Source organism: Anomaloglossus baeobatrachus, chromosome 2 (genome assembly GCF_048569485.1).
Source record: "Anomaloglossus baeobatrachus isolate aAnoBae1 chromosome 2, aAnoBae1.hap1, whole genome shotgun sequence".
In the NCBI taxonomy this organism is placed as follows: Eukaryota; Metazoa; Chordata; class Amphibia; order Anura; family Aromobatidae; genus Anomaloglossus; species Anomaloglossus baeobatrachus.
This window is the reverse complement of record NC_134354.1, coordinates 1,712,099-1,729,190: the sequence shown is the minus strand read 5'-3', so window position 1 is coordinate 1,729,190 and position 17,092 is coordinate 1,712,099. Positions and strand designations below refer to the sequence as shown.

Sequence of the window (17,092 nt, the reverse complement as noted above, 5' to 3'; positions counted from 1 at the left end):
TCTTGGGGCGTGAGTGAGCCCGCCAGGAATCTGAGCCCCTTTGCTCCTTCTGAGTCTCTTTGGACGAGGAGAATTGGGCCTTGCCGGAGCCTCGAAAGGACCGAAACCTCGACTGCCACCTCCTTTGTTGAGGTTTGCTTGATCTGGGCTGGGGTAAGGAGGAGTCTTTACCCTTGGACTGTTTAATGATTTCAGCCAATTGCTCACCAAACAGTCTGTCTACAGATAGTGGCAAGCTGGTTAAACATTTTTTGGAAGCAGAATCCGCTTTCCATTCTTTTAACCACAAGGCTCTGCGCAAAACCACCGAGTTGGCAGACGCCATTGAGGTACGGCTCGTAGAGTCCAGGACAGCGTTGATAGCATAGGTCGCAAACGCAGACATTTGCGAAGTTAAGGACTCCACTTGCGGCACTGCTGGACGTATGATAGAGTCCACCTGTGCCAGACCAGCTGAAATAGCTTGGAGTGCCCACACGGCCGCGAATGCTGGAGCAAACGACGCGCCGATAGCTTCATAGACAGATTTCAACCAAAGGTCCATCTGTCTGTCATTGGCATCTTTAAGTGAAGCCCCATCCTCCACTGCAACTATGGATCTAGCCGCAAGCCTGGAGATTGGGGGATCCACCTTTGGACACTGGGTCCAGCGTTTGACCACGTCAGGGGGAAAGGGATAACGTGTATCCTTAAGACGTTTGGAGAAACGCTTGTCTGGATAAGCATGGTGTTTCTGGACTGATTCTCTGAAGTCAGCGTGGTCCAGAAAAGTACTCAGTTTACGTTTGGGATACCTGAAATGGAACTTCTCCTGCTGTGCAGCTGCCTCTTCTGCTGAAGGGGCTGGGGGAGAAATATCCAACAGTCTATTGATGGCCGCTATAAGGTCATTTACCATGGCGTCACCATCAGGAGTATCCAGATTGAGAGCGGTCTCAGGATTAGACTCCTGATCACCCTCCTCTGTCTCATCATGCAGAGACTCTTCCCGCTGAGACCCTGATCCGCGTGATGACGTGGAGGGTCTCTCCCAGCGAGCTCGCTTAGGCTGCCTGGGACTGTCATCTGAGTCAGAGCCTTCAGCCTGAGATGCCTGGGACCCCCTTGAAGCACGGATTAACTCCAACTGAGGGGGACCGGGGAACATTGACGCAGCAGTGTCCATGGTCTGAGTAACTGGCCTGGCCTGCAAGGTCTCTAGGATTTTTGTCATAGTGACAGACATCTTGTCAGCAAAAACTGCAAACTCTGTCCCCGTCACCGGGACAGGGTTCACCGGTGACTCTGCCTGGGCCACTACCACCATAGACTCCGGCTGACGAAGTGGCACAGGGACCGAACATTGCACACAATGGGGGTCATTGGAACCTGCCGGTAGATCAGCCCCACAAGCGGCACAAGTAGCGTATACAGCCTGTGTCTTGGCACCCTTGCGTTTTGCGGATGACATGTTGTCGTCTCCTCAGAGCAATATAGGGTATACAGCCAAGAAGCGACCTTACAGTGCAATTATATATATATATGGTATAGAGAAAAAAATACACCAATATAACACTGTGGCACTAGTGGGGCCAGCACTAATGTGCTGCTTACCGCCCACTTAACGCGGGTGTGTGGTCGCCAGAAATCCCTTGTCTGGGTCTCCCAGAGCCTGTGTCCGTTCTCCAGCCAGACTGCATGTAGGAATGGCTGCCGGCGTCCTGTGGAGAGGGGCGGGCCCTGGGCGTGTGCAGACAAAGTGCGGGAAACCTGCGTCCCACTGTGCTCAGTGAGAGGGCTGGAGTATGTAAATAAGACTCCAGCCCTCGGCGCTGACTATCGTACAGCGTCTCTCCCTTGCCCTGATTGACAGGGTGGGGGCGGGAACGAAGCGGAGCTAGGCCGCAAAAGCCGGGGACTAGATTTATAAGCGCCGCCGTCGTAAAAGCACGGTCGGCGCTAAGTCCCCGGCGCACCACAAGTCTCAGCCGCGCCGCCGCTCCAGGGGCGGCCGGCGCGGCAGTCCCCAACACATAAAGTCCCTCAGAGAAACTGCAGTGACTGTAACCCCAGCGCACAGCGCTACTGTCCCCGGCGCACTAGCACACCCAGCAAGTCTGGAGTGTGCGCGGCCTGTCCATACGGGGACACAGAGTACCTGAATGTTGCAGGGCCTTGTCCCTGAACGGTACCCAGCTCCGTATCCAGCAGGTTCTACGGGTCTGTGGATGGAGCCCGGCCTCAGGGCTTGGGGGCCGGTAAGATCCCACTTCCTCAGAGCCCCTCAGGGGGATGGGGAAGGAAAGCAGCATGTGGGCTCCAGCCTCCGTACCCGCAATGGGTACCTCAACCTTAACAAACACCGCCAATAGGAATGGGGTGAGAAGGGAGCATGCTGGGGGCCCTAGTATGGGCCCTCTTTTCTTCCATCCGATATAGTCAGCAGCTACTGCTGACTAAACAGTGGAGCTATGCGTGGATGTCTGACCTCCTTCGCACAAAGCTTGAAAACTGAGCAGCCCGTGATCCCACGGGGGGTGTATAGCCAGAAGGGGAGGGGCCTTACACTTTTTAGTGTAATGCTTTGTGTGGCCTCCGGAGGCAGTGCTATACAATCGTCTGGGTCTCCCAATGGAGCGCCGAAGAAAGCAACTCTTATGTATTGCATGCTTCAGCCATGGACACGACCGATAGATAGACGGGCCCACCCCCACAGACACGGCCGATAGATAGATGGCCCACCCCCCACGGGAAACATGGCCGATAGATAGATGGCCCCCGAGGGACTAGCAGTGATCGATTTCCTGGGTGTTGTTTCACCCCTTCATGTGGCCTGTGTTATAATTATCGGTACCTGGAAATGCATATAAGTGTTGAGTGCGGAAGCCTGATCCCCAGAGTTGTAGAGCCGGGGTCACAGCGGGGACTGGTACACGTCTTACATTACTCACCGCACGTCCCCATCCCATTACTGGGGTCCCCCTGAAACATATTCTATAAGAAAGAAGGGAATTTTGTTTACTTACCGTAAATTCCTTTTCTTCTAGCTCCTATTGGGAGACCCAGACAATTGGGGTGTATAGCTTCTGCCTCCGGAGGCCACACAAAGTATTACACTTTAAAAGTGTAACCCCTCCCCTCTGCTATACACCCTCCCGTGCATCACGGGCCCATCAGTTTTGGTGCAAAAGCAGGAAGGAGAAAACTTATAAATTGGTGTAAGGTAAATTCAATCCGAAGGATGTTCGGAGAACTGAAAACCATGAACCAAAAGAACAATTCAACATGAACAACATGTGTACACAAAAGAACAACCAGCCCGAAGGGCACAGGGGCGGGTGCTGGGTCTCCCAATAGGAGCTAGAAGAAAAGGAATTTACGGTAAGTAAACAAAATTCCCTTCTTCTTTGTCGCTCCATTGGGAGATCCAGACAATTGGGGCGTCCAAAAGCAGTCCCTGGGTGGGTAAAAGAATACCTCAATAAAAAGAGCCGAAAAACGGCCCCCTCTTACAGGTGGGCAACCGCCGCCTGAAGGACTCGCCTACCTAGACTGGCGTCTGCCGAAGCATAGGTATGCACCTGATAGTGTTTCGTGAAAGTGTGCAGACTCGACCAGGTAGCCGCCTGACACACCTGCTGAGCCGTAGCCCGGTGCCTCAATGCCCAAGACGCCCCTACGGCTCTGGTAGAATGGGCTTTCAGCCCTGAAGGAATCGGAAGCCCAGAAGAACGGTAGGCTTCAAAAATCGGTTCCTTGATCCACCGAGCCAAGGTTGACTTGGAAGCCTGCGAACCCTTACGCTGGCCAGCGACAAGGACAAAGAGCGCATCTGAACGGCGCAGGGGTGCCGTGCGAGACACGTAGAACCGGAGTGCCCTCACTAGATCTAATGAGTGCAAATCCTTTTCACATTTGTGAATTGGATTAGGGCAAAATGAAGGTAAGGAGATATCCTGATTGAGATGAAAAGGGGATACCACCTTAGGGAGAAATTCCGGGACAGGACGCAGAATCCGAGCTGCAGAGCTCTTCTCTGATAATCCTGCACCGGCAGAATGCCAAAAACATGGCTGCCGGAGCTCTCAGGGGAGGAGTGGAGCCGTGGGCGGTGCTAGAAAAGTGCGGGAATCTGGGGTCCCCACAGTGATCAGTGAGGGGGGAGGAAACATACAGGATGCTCCGGCCCTCACAGCCGACGTCAGGCCGGCCGTCCCGCCCTTACCCCTGACAGGCAGGACCGGGGGCGGGATTTTTGCTACTAGGCCGCGATGAAGCCGGGGACTAAATTTAAGACCGCGGCCGACAAGCAGGCTCGGTCGGCGCGGAAGTCCGCCGGTCTTCAGAAATCAGCAGCTGCTGCAGCGTCCGGGAATAAGGCGCTCCATGCACAGTCCCCATGGGGACACAGAGTACCTTATAAATGCAGGGCCCGATCCCTGAGGAAGAATAGACTCCTGTCCAGCAGATTCCCACAGGGGCTGCGGAGGGAGCCCGGTCCCAGTGAATGGACGACCGGTCAGGATCCCACTTCTCCCAGAGCCACTAAGGGATGGTGAAGGAAAAACGGCATGAGGCTCCGGCCTTTGTACCCGCAATGGGTACCTCAACCTTAACAGCACCGCCGACTTTGGTGGGGTGAGAAGGGAACATGCCGGGGACCCCGTGGGGGTCCTCTTTTCTTCCAACCGATATAACTAATCTGAGAATGCATGAGTGGATGTGTGCCTCCTTCCACACAAAGCATAAAACTGAGGAGCCCGTGATGCACGGGAGGGTGTATAGGCAGAGGGGAGGGGTTACACTTTTAAAGTGTAATACTTTGTGTGGCCTCCGGAGGCAGAAGCTATACACCCCAATTGTCTGGGTCTCCCAATGGAGCAACAAAGAAATGCACAGTCTACACGGCAGAAGCAGGGAGAAGGCGCAGCCACAAATGGCGGGAGGATTTCTGAATCTTCATATTAACTGATTATGTAACATGATGGCTGCAGCCAACGGGGAAGAGGGGAGCGATGGAGCGACCAACAGTCATCCATCAGTAAAAATATTTATTGCAGGTGACACAAGAAACCAGTATAAGAACGAGTCCATGGGGCTCCGCTCAGGAGACGTCCACCGCTCAGGAGACGTCCACCGCTCAGGAGACGTCCACCGCTCAGGAGACGTCCACCGCTCAGGAGACGTCCACCGCTCAGGAGACGTCCACCGCTCAGGAGACGTCCACCGCTCAGGAGACGTCCACCGCTCAGAAGAAGTCCGACGCAGTCGCTCTTCTCGCCGCACTTTTGGGTGGAGTCGGAGTTTTCAGAACGCCGTGCTGGGGCCGCTGACTCGGATTAAAGGGAACACGCGAAGAACCAGCCGGACTAACGAGCAGGCTGCGATCCGTCCGCTTAAACTCTGCGGGAAAAAAATGCCGACTGGTTAATGATAGAAAAGGAAAGAGGAGAGCGCGCAGGAAGCGGAAGTAAGAGGAAGAAATGGAGAGGAGAGCACAGGAGAGGACGCTGGGAGCGGTGACAAGAGAGTAAGAAATGGAGAGGAGAGCATGCAGGGAGTGGCAGAACAGGAGGGAGGGCAGAGGACGCCGGGAGCGGTAGTATGGAAAGGAGGGGAGAGCACATGAGAGGGAAGGCAGAACATGTCGGCAGCGGTACTCCAGGAGGAAGGAGAGCACGCCGGCAGCAGTAGTACAGGAGGGAGGAGAGCACGCTGGCAGCGGTAATACAGGAGGGAGGAGAGCACGCCGGCAGCAATAGTACAGGAGGGAGGAGAGCACGCCGGCAGCGGTAGTACAGGAGGGAGGAGAGCACGCCGGCAGCAATAGTACAGGAGGGAGGAGAGCACGCCGGCAGCGGTAGTACAGGAGGGAGGAGAGCACGCCGGCAGCGGTAGTACAGGAGGGAGGAGAGCACGCCGGCAGCGGTAACCCAGGAGGGAGGAGAGCACGCCGGCAGCGGTAACCCAGGAGGGAGGAGAGCACGCCGGCAGCGGTAATACAGGAGGGAGGAGAGCACGCCGGCAGCAGTAGTACAGGAGGAAGGAGAGCACGCCGGCAGCGGTAATACAGGAGGGAGGAGAGCACGCCGGCAGCAGTAGGACAGGAGGGAGGAGAGCACGCCGGCAGCGGTAATCCAGGAGGAAGGAGAGCACGCCGGTAGCGGTAGTACAGGAGGAAGGAGAGCACGCCGGCAGCAATAGTACAGGAGGGAGGAGAGCACGCCGGCAGCGGTAGTACAGGAGGGAGGAGAGCACGCCGGCAGCAATAGTACAGGAGGGAGGAGAGCACGCCGGCAGCGGTAGTACAGGAGGGAGGAGAGCACGCCGGCAGCAATAGTACAGGAGGGAGGAGAGCACGCCGGCAGCGGTAGTACAGGAGGGAGGAGAGCACGCCGGCAGCGGTAGTACAGGAGGGAGGAGAGCACGCCGGCAGCGGTAACCCAGGAGGGAGGAGAGCACGCCGGCAGCGGTAACCCAGGAGGGAGGAGAGCACGCCGGCAGCGGTAATACAGGAGGGAGGAGAGCACGCCGGCAGCAGTAGTACAGGAGGAAGGAGAGCACGCCGGCAGCGGTAATACAGGAGGGAGGAGAGCACGCCGGCAGCAGTAGGACAGGAGGGAGGAGAGCACGCCGGCAGCGGTAATCCAGGAGGAAGGAGAGCACGCCGGTAGCGGTAGTACAGGAGGAAGGAGAGCACGCCGGCAGCAATAGTACAGGAGGGAGGAGAGCACGCCGGCAGCGGTAGTACAGGAGGGAGGAGAGCACGCTGGCAGCGGTAGTACAGGAGGGAGGAGAGCACGCTGGCAGCGGTAATACAGGAGGGAGGAGAGCACGCCGGCAGCAATAGTACAGGAGGGAGGAGAGCACGCCGGCAGCGGTAGTACAGGAGGGAGGAGAGCACGCCGGCAGCAATAGTACAGGAGGGAGGAGAGCACGCCGGCAGCGGTAGTACAGGAGGGAGGAGAGCACGCCGGCAGCGGTAGTACAGGAGGGAGGAGAGCACGCCGGCAGCGGTAACCCAGGAGGGAGGAGAGCACGCCGGCAGCGGTAACCCAGGAGGGAGGAGAGCACGCCGGCAGCGGTAGTACAGGAGGGAGGAGAGCACGCCGGCAGCGGTAACCCAGGAGGAAGGAGAGCACGCCGGTAGCGGTAGTACAGGAGGGAGGAGAGAACGCCGGCAGCGGTAATACAGGAGGAAGGAGAGCACGCCGGCAGCGGTAATCCAGGAGGAAGGAGAGCACGCCGGTAGCGGTAGTACAGGAGGAAGGAGAGCACGCCGGCAGCAATAGTACAGGAGGGAGGAGAGCACGCCGGCAGGGTAGTACAGGAGGGAGGAGAGCACGCTGGCAGCGGTAGTACAGGAGGGAGGAGAGCACGCTGGCAGCGGTAATACAGGAGGGAGGAGAGCACGCCGGCAGCAATAGTACAGGAGGGAGGAGAGCACGCCGGCAGCGGTAGTACAGGAGGGAGGAGAGCACGCCGGCAGCAATAGTACAGGAGGGAGGAGAGCACGCCGGCAGCGGTAGTACAGGAGGGAGGAGAGCACGCCGGCAGCGGTAACCCAGGAGGGAGGAGAGCACGCCGGTAGCGGTAGTACAGGAGGGAGGAGAGCACGCCGGCAGCGGTAATACAGGAGGAAGGAGAGCACGCCGGTAGCGGTAGTACAGGAGGGAGGAGAGCACGCCAGCAGCGGTAGTACAGGAGGGAGGAGAGCACGCCGGCAGCGGTAGTACAGGAGGGAGGAGAGCACGCCGGCAGCGGTAGTACAGGAGGGAGGAGAGCACGCCGGCAGCGGTAGTACAGGAGGGAGGAGAGCACGCCGGCAGCGGTAGTACAGGAGGGAGGAGAGCACGCCGGCAGCGGTAGTACAGGAGGGAGGAGAGCACGCCGGCAGCGGTAGTACAGGAGGGAGGAGAGCACGCCGGCAGCGGTAGTACAGGAGGGAGGAGAGCACGCCGGCAGCGGTAGTACAGGAGGGAGGAGAGCACGCCGGCAGCGGTAGTACAGGAGGGAGGAGAGCACGCCGGCAGCGGTAGTACAGGAGGGAGGAGAGCACGCCGGCAGCGGTAGTACAGGAGGGAGGAGAGCACGCCGGCAGCGGTAGTACAGGAGGAAGGAGAGCACGCTGGCAGCGGTAGTACAGGAGGGAGGAGAGCACGCTGGCAGCGGTAGTACAGGAGGGAGGAGAGCACGCTAGAAGCGGTAGTTGTGAACGGTGGTCCCCTGTGGCTCAGCCTCCATCCAGCAGGACATGATGCCGCAGTCTTGGGTTCTGGCTGGGGGGTTGCTGGAGCGTGTGGTGCGGGGGTCTTGTGAGCGGATGCTCAGCAGTCACAGAACATTACAATGTTTCAGTGAAAACAATGAAGTGAAATCATAGAGTCTCTTACTGACACATTGTAACAAATTCAGCATTAAGTACGCTGTGATTGCCCCTCTGGATGCAGGAGGGGTCTGCACCAATCACAAAACCGTCAGGGTCAAACAATATTCAATAGAAAATGTCTTTATTATATTATTAATTACAGCAGGAATTCAAGAGCGATCACCAAATCCACAAACCCCGAGTGCGGCGTCTGCGGATCAGGAGTGAGCAGATCACTGTGGAGGGATCTCCAGACTGCGACCAGCATGGACCAGACAGAAAATAAAGAATCCAGCGCGGATATACCATTATACATACAATACCACCTAGAAAACACTATATAAATTGTGTTCATAATAATAAAAAAAATTGTAAAAATAAATATAATATGGAAAATACAAATAAAAATAACAATATTGTAAATAATTTTGTAAGATATAAATAATTATACAGAGACCCCGGGAATAGTGACAGAGGAAGGAAAATAAGCAATATAATGTGTATACATAGAAAGTGCTGCTGCATTAACTATAATGGAGAAATATCCATCACTATGTAGAAGTGTGTGCACATGCGCTGCCGTATAGGAAGCAGGGGTCTAATAATATCCACATTAATGTGGATTTAATAAAGTGACTATAAACAATGTGTGTCACAATAAATAAACCAAATAAATCATAATTAATTGTAGTATTTCATATAAAAATACAAGTATAAGGTGCAAATAACCACGCCGATCCATGCACTGATATAATAGTGACACGTGCCTGTGTGCAGCCATGATGGAAACAAGTGTGTGACTGACTGCAGCAGTGACAATGGCCGCTTTACCCTGTCAGTAAATCCCCCCTGGGGGACGGCGACCTGGAAATCCGCTAATTCTATGTGATGGCTTCCAGTGTCCACCAACATGAACCTGATAATGAGATGCACAATGCAAATCCCTCCTACAATGGTCACTATCAGTCAGGCTGCAGCCTTCATTATACACACAGGGACAGCAGAGCGCGGCCATCAGACACTGGTCACTATCAGTCAGGCTGAAGCCTTCATTATACACACTGGGACAGCAGAGCGCGGCCATCAGACACTGGTCACCATCAGTCAGGCTGAAGCCTTCATTATGCACACAGGGACAGCAGAGCGCGGCCATCAGACACTGGTCACTATCAGTCAGGCTGAAGCCTTCATTATACACACTGGGACAGCAGAGCGCGGCCATCAGACACTGGTCACTATCAGTCAGGCTGAAGCCTTCATTATACACACTGGGACAGCAGAGCGCGGCCATCAGACACTGGTCACTATCAGTCAGGCTGAAGCCTTCATTATACACACAGGAACAGCAGAGCGCGGCCATCAGACACTGGTCACTATCAGTCAGGCTGAAGCCTTCATTATACACACAGGAACAGCAGAGCGCGGCCATCAGACACTGGTCACTATCAGTCAGGCTGAAGCCTTCATTATACACACAGGAACAGCAGAGCGCGGCCATCAGACACTGGTCACTATCAGTCAGGCTGAAGCCTTCATTATACACACTAGGACAGCAGAGCGCGGCCATCAGACACTGGTCACTATCAGTCAGGCTGAAGCCTTCATTATACACACAGGGACAGCAGAGCGCGGCCATCAGACACTGGTCACTATCAGTCAGGCTGAAGCCTTCATTATGCACACAGGGACAGCAGAGCGCAGCCATCAGACACTGGTCACCATCAGTCAGGCTGAAGCCTTCATTATACACACACTGGGACAGCAGAGCGCGGCCATCAGACACTGGTCACTATCAGTCAGGCTGAAGCCTTCATTATACACACACTGGGACAGCAGAGCGCGGCCATCAGACACTGGTCACTATCAGTCAGGCTGAAGCCTTCATTATACACACAGGGACAGCAGAGCGCGGCCATCAGACACTGGTCACTATCAGTCAGGCTGAAGCCTTCATTATACACACTGGGACAGCAGAGCGCGGCCATCAGACACTGGTCACTATCAGTCAGGCTGAAGCCTTCATTATACACACAGGGACAGCAGAGCGCGGCCATCAGACACTGGTCACTATCAGTCAGGCTGAAGCCTTCATTATACACACTGGGACAGCAGAGCGCGGCCATCACACACTGGTCACTATCAGTCAGGCTGAAGCCTTCATTATGCACACAGGACAGCAGAGCGCGGCCATCAGACACTGGTCACTATCAGTCAGGCTGAAGCCTTCATTATGCACACAGGACAGCAGAGCGCGGCCATCAGACACTGGTCACTATCAGTCAGGCTGAAGCCTTCATTATGCACACAGGCACAGCAGAGCGTGGCCATCAGACACTGGTCACTATCAATCAGGCTGAAGCCTTCATTATACACACAGGGACAGCAGAGCGCGGCCATCAGACACTGGTCACTATCAGTCAGGCTGAAGCCTTCATTATACACACTGGGACAGCAGAGCGCGGCCATCAGACACTGGTCACTATCAGTCAGGCTGAAGCCTTCATTATGCACACAGGCACAGCAGAGCGCGGCCATCAGACACTGGTCACTATCAGTCAGGCTGAAGCCTTCATTATACACACAGGGACAGCAGAGCGCGGCCATCAGACACTGGTCACTATCAGTCAGGCTGAAGCCTTCATTATGCACACTGGGACAGCAGAGCGCGGCCATCAGACACTGGTCACTATCAGTCAGGCTGAAGCCTTCATTATACACACAGGGACAGCAGAGCGCGGCCATCAGACACTGGTCACTATCAGTCAGGCTGAAGCCTTCATTATACACACTGGGACAGCAGAGCGCGGCCATCAGACACTGGTCACTATCAGTCAGGCTGAAGCCTTCATTATGCACACAGGACAGCAGAGCGCGGCCATCAGACACTGGTCACTATCAGTCAGGCTGAAGCCTTCATTATACACACTGGGACAGCAGAGCGCGGCCATCAGACACTGGTCACTATCAGTCAGGCTGAAGCCTTCATTATACACACTGGGACAGCAGAGCGCGGCCAGACACTGGTCACTATCAGTCAGGCTGAAGCCTTCATTATACACACTGGGACAGCAGAGCGCGGCCAGACACTGGTCACTATCAGTCAGGCTGAAGCCTTCATTATGCACACAGGACAGCAGAGCGCGGCCATCAGACACTGGTCACTATCAGTCAGGCTGAAGCCTTCATTATACACACAGGGACAGCAGAGCGCGGCCATCAGACACTGGTCACTATCAGTCAGGCTGAAGCCTTCATTATACACACTGGGACAGCAGAGCGCGGCCATCAGACACTGGTCACTATCAGTCAGGCTGAAGCCTTCATTATACACACAGCGACAGCAGAGCGCGGCCATCAGACACTGGTCACTATCAGTCAGGCTGAAGCCTTCATTATACACACAGCGACAGCAGAGCGCGGCCATCAGACACTGTCACCGACTCCTGAGGCCCCCTCACACCATACGCACGTTTCGGAGCTTTTCCTTCCTCAGGAGTGTAATTCACATCTCATGATTAGTCATTATTATTATTATATCAGTGCATGGATTGGCGTGGTTATATGTACCTGCACCATATATTTGTATTTTTATATGCAATACTACAATTATTATTTATTTGGTTTATTTATTGTGACACACCTTGTTATATAGTCACTTTATTAAATCCACATTAATGTGGACATTATTACACTCCTGCTTCCTATACGGCAGCGCATGTGCACACGCTTCTACATAGTCATGGACAGTTTTCCATTATAGTTATTGCAGCAGCACTTTCTATGTATTCACACTATATTGGTTTATTTTTCCTTCATCTGTGACTATTCCTGGGGTCTCTGTATAATATCTAATATTTAGTTGTATTTCTATTTTCCATACACACACACATTTTATATATATATATATATATATATATATATATATATATATATATATATATATATATATATATATATATATATATATATATATATATGAAGGGAATTTTGTTACTTACCGTAAATTCCTTTTCTTCTAGCTCTTATTGGGAGACCCAGACGATTGGGTGTATAGCACTGCCTCCGGAGGCCACACAAAGCAATTACACTAAAAAGTGTAAGGCCCCTCCCCTTCTGGCTATACACCCCCAGTGGGATCACTGGCTCACCAGTTTTAGTGCAAAAGCAAGAAGGAGGAAAGCCAATAACTGGTTTAAACAAATTCACTCCGAGAAACATCGGAGAACTGAAAACCGTTCAACATGAACAACATGTGTACCCGCAAACAAACCAAAAATCCCGAAGGACAACAGGGCGGGTGCTGGGTCTCCCAATAAGAGCTAGAAGAAAAGGAATTTACGGTAAGTAACAAAATTCCCTTCTTCTTCGGCGCTCTATTGGGAGACCCAGACGATTGGGACGTCCAAAAGCTGTCCCTGGGTGGGTAAAGAAATACCTCATGTTAGAGCTGCAAGACAGCCCTCCCCTACGGGGAGGCAACTGCCGCCTGCAGGACTTTTCTACCTAGGCTGGCGTCCGCCGAAGCATAGGTATGCACCTGATAATGTTTGGTGAAAGTGTGCAGACTCGACCAGGTAGCTGCCTGGCACACCTGTTGAGCCGTAGCCTGGTGTCGCAATGCCCAGGACGCACCCACGGCTCTGGTAGAATGGGCCTTTAGCCCTGACGGAACCTGAAGCCCCGCAGAACGGTAGGCTTCAAGAATTGGTTCTTTGATCCATCGAGCCAGGGTGGCCTTAGAAGCCTGCGACCCCTTGCGCTTACCAGCGACAAGGACAAAGAGTGCATCCGAACGGCGCAGGGGCGCCGTGCGGGAAATGTAGATTCTGAGTGCTCTCACCAGATCCAACAAATGTAAATCCTTTTCATACCGATGAACTGCATGCGGATAAAAGGAAGGCAAAGAGATATCCTGATTAAGATGAAAAGAGGATACCACCTTCGGGAGAAACTCCTGAATGGGGCGCAGCACTACCTTGTCCTGGTGGAAGACCAGGAAGGGAGCCTTGGAAGACAACGCTGCTAGCTCAGACACTCTCCGAAGAGATGTGATCGCTACCAGAAAAGCCACTTTCTGTGACAGTCTAGAAAGTGAAACCTCCCTCAGAGGCTCGAAGGGCGGCTTCTGGAGGGCAACTAGTACCCTGTTCAGATCCCATGGATCTAACGGTCGCTTGTACGGGGGTACGATATGACAAACCCCCTGCAGGAACGTGCGCACCTTGGAAAGTCGAGCTAGACGCTTGTGAAAAAAGACAGATAGCGCCGAGACTTGCCCTTTAAGGGAGCCGAGCGACAAACCTTTTTCTAACCCAGATTGGAGGAAAGAAAGAAGGATAGGTAATGCAAATGGCCAGGGAGACACTCCCTGAGCAGAGCACCAGGATAAGAATATCCTCCACGTTCTGTGGTAGATCTTAGCAGACGTGGGCTTCCTAGCCTGTCTCATGGTGGCAACGACCCCTTGGGATAAGCCTGAAGACTCTAGGATCCAGGACTCAATGGCCACGCAGTCAGGTTGAGGGCCGCAGAATTCCGATGGAAAAACGGCCCTTGGGACAGTAAGTCTGGTCGGTCTGGCAGCGCCCACGGTTGGCCGACCGTGAGATGCCACAGATCCGGATACCACGCCCTCCTCGGCCAGTCTGGAGCGACGAGTATGACGCGGCTGCAGTCGGATCTGATCTTGCGTAGCACTCTGGGCAAGAGTGCCAGAGGTGGAAACACATAAGGGAGCCGGAACTGCGACCAATCTTGCACTAGGGCGTCTGCTGCTAGAGCTCTTTGATCGCGAGACCGTGCCATGAAGGTTGGGACCTTGTTGTTGTGCCGAGACGCCATTAGATCGACGTCCGGCCTTCCCCATCGGCGACAGATTTCCTGAAACACGTCCGGGTGAAGGGACCATTCCCCTGCGTCCATGCCCTGGCGACTGAGGAAGTCTGCTTCCCAGTTTTCTACGCCGGGGATGTGAACTGCGGATATGGTGGAGGCCGTGGCTTCCACCCACATCATAATGCGCCGGACTTCCTGGAAGGCTTGCCGACTGCGAGTCCCGCCCTGGTGATTGATGTATGCCACCGCTGTGGAGTTGTCCGATTGAATTCGGATCTGCTTCCCTTCCAGCCACTGCTGGAAGGCTAGCAGGGCAAGAAACACCGCTCTGATTTCCAGAACATTGATCTGAAGGCTGGACTCCTGCTGAGTCCACGTACCCTGAGCCCTGTGGTGAAGAAACACTGCTCCCCACCCTGACAGACTCGCGTCTGTCGTGACCACCGCCCAGGACGGTGGTAGGAAGGATCTTCCCTGTGATAATGAGGTGGGAAGAAGCCACCACTGCAGAGAGTCCTTGGCCGTCTGGGAAAGGAAGACTTTCCTGTCCAGGGATTTTGACTTCCCGTCCCATTGGCGGAGAATGTCCCATTGAAGTGGACGCAGATGAAACTGCGCAAACGGAACCGCCTCTATTGCCGCCACCATCTTCCCGAGGAAGTGCATGAGGCGTCTTAAGGAGTGCGACTGACTCTGAAGGAGAGCCTGCACCCCCGTCTGTAGTGACCTCTGCTTGCTCAGCGGAAGCTTCACTATCGCTGAGAGAGTATGAAACTCCATGCCAAGATACGTTAGTGATTGGGTCGGTGACAGATTTGACTTTGGGAAGTTGATGATCCACCCGAACGCCTGGAGAGTCTCCAGTGCAAAATTCAGGCTGAGTTGGCATGCCTCCTGAGAGGGTGCCTTGACCAATAGATCGTCCAAGTAAGGGATCACAGAGTGTCCGTGAGAGTGCAAGACTGCTACCACTGCTGCCATGATCTTGGTGAACACCCGGGGGGCTGTCGCCAGACCAAATGGCAGGGCTACGAACTGAAGATGGTCGTCTCCTATCACGAAGCGCAGAAAGCGTTGGTGCTCCGTAGCAATCGGCACGTGAAGATAAGCATCTTTGATGTCTATTGACGCTAGGAAATCTCCTTGGGACATTGAGGCAATGACTGAGCGGAGGGATTCCATCCGGAACCGCCTGGCGTTCACATGCTTGTTGAGCAGTTTTAGGTCCAGAACGGGACGGAAGGAGCCGTCCTTTTTTGGAACCACAAAGAGGTTGGAGTAAAATCCTCGGCCCCGTTCCAGAGGGGGGACAGGGATCACGACTCCTTCTGCTCTTAGAGAGTCCACCGCCTGCAGCAGGGCATCTGCTCGGTTGGGGTGTGGGGAGGTTCTGAAGAACCGAAGTGGAGGCCGAGAACTGAACTCGATTCTGTACCCGCGAGACAAAATGTCTGTTACCCACCGGTCCTTGACCTGTGACAGCCAAATGTCGCAAAAGCGGGAGAGCCTGCCACCGACCGAGGATGCGGAGGGAGGAGGCCGAAAGTCATGAGGTAGCCGCCTTGGAAGCGGTTCCTCCATTTGCTTTCCTGGGGCGTGAGTGAGCCCGCCAGGAATCTGAGCTCCCTTGTCCTTTCTGAGTCCCTTTGGACGAGGAGAATTGGGGCTTGCCCGAGCCTCGAAAGGACCGAAACCTCGACTGCCACTTTTTCTGTTGAGGTTTACTTGCTCTGGGCTGTGGCAAGGAAGAGTCCTTACCCTTGGACTGTTTTATGATTTCAGCCAATGGCTCACCAAACAGTCTGTCTCTAGATAGTGGCAAGCTGGTTAAGCATTTTTTGGAACCAGCATCTGCTTTCCAGTCCTTTAACCATAAGGCTCTGCGCAAAACCACAGAATTGGCGGCCGCCATAGATGTACGGCTCGTAGACTCTAGGACAGCATTGATAGCATAGGTCGCAAACGCAGACATTTGCGAAGTTAGGGACGCCACCTGTGGTACTGCTGGATGCATGATAGCATCCACCTGTGCTAAACCCGCTGAAATAGCCTGTAGTGCCCACACGGCCGCGAATGCTGGAGCAAACGACGCGCCGATAGCTTCATAGACAGATTTCAAAGACAGATTTCAACCAAAGGTCCATCTGTCTGTCATTGGCATCTTTAAGTGAAGCGCCATCTTCTACTGCGACTATGGATCTAGCCGCCAGCTTGGAAATTGGGGGATCCACCTTTGGGCACTGGGTCCAGCGTTTGGCCACTTCAGGGGGAAAAGGATAACGGGTATCCTTAGAACGTTTAGAGAAACGCTTGTCTGGATGAGCGTCGTGCTTTTGGATTGATTCTCTGAAGTCAGAGTGGTCCAAAAAAGCACTTAATTTACGCTTGGGATACAGGAAATGGAACTTCTCCTGCTGTGCAGCTGCCTCCTCTGCAGAAGGGGCTGGGGGAGAAATATCCAACAGCCTATTAATCGCCGATATAAGGTCATTAACCATGGCGTCACCATCAGGGGCATCCAGATTGAGAGGGGCCTCAGGATTAGACTCCTGATCACCGTCCTCAGTCTCATCACAGAGAGACTCTTCTCGCTGAGACCCTGAGCAGTGTGATGACGTCGAGGGTCTTTCCCAGCGAGCACGCTTAGGCTGCCTGGGACTGTCATCTGAGTCAGAGACTTCAGCCTGTGATGCTTGAGACCCCCTTGAAGTACGGATTAGTTCTAACTGAGGGGGACCAGTGAGCATAGCCACAGCAGTGTCCATAGTCTGAGGAACTGGCCTGGCCTGCAAGGTCTCCAGGATCCTTGTCATAGCCTCAGACATTTTATCAGCAAACACTGCAAAGTCTGTCCCCGTCACCGGGGCAGGGTTCACAGGCGTCTCTGCCTGGGCTACCAACACAATAGGC

At 54.1% G+C, this 17,092-nt stretch overlaps 1 protein-coding gene across 1 annotated transcript in view; it reads right to left on the bottom strand.

Annotated features, from left to right (window-relative positions):
* Positions 1-5,019: 5,019 nt before the first annotated feature.
* The window catches only part of LOC142290805 (ribosomal RNA processing protein 1 homolog A-like), a 45,378-nt gene continuing 33,305 nt past the window's right edge, over positions 5,020-17,092 (bottom strand). The window contains exon 16 of the mRNA XM_075334814.1: positions 5,020-5,382. Within this exon, the coding sequence (XP_075190929.1) occupies positions 5,228-5,382 (155 nt within the window). The 3' untranslated portion in view covers positions 5,020-5,227. The remainder of the gene's footprint in view (positions 5,383-17,092) is intronic.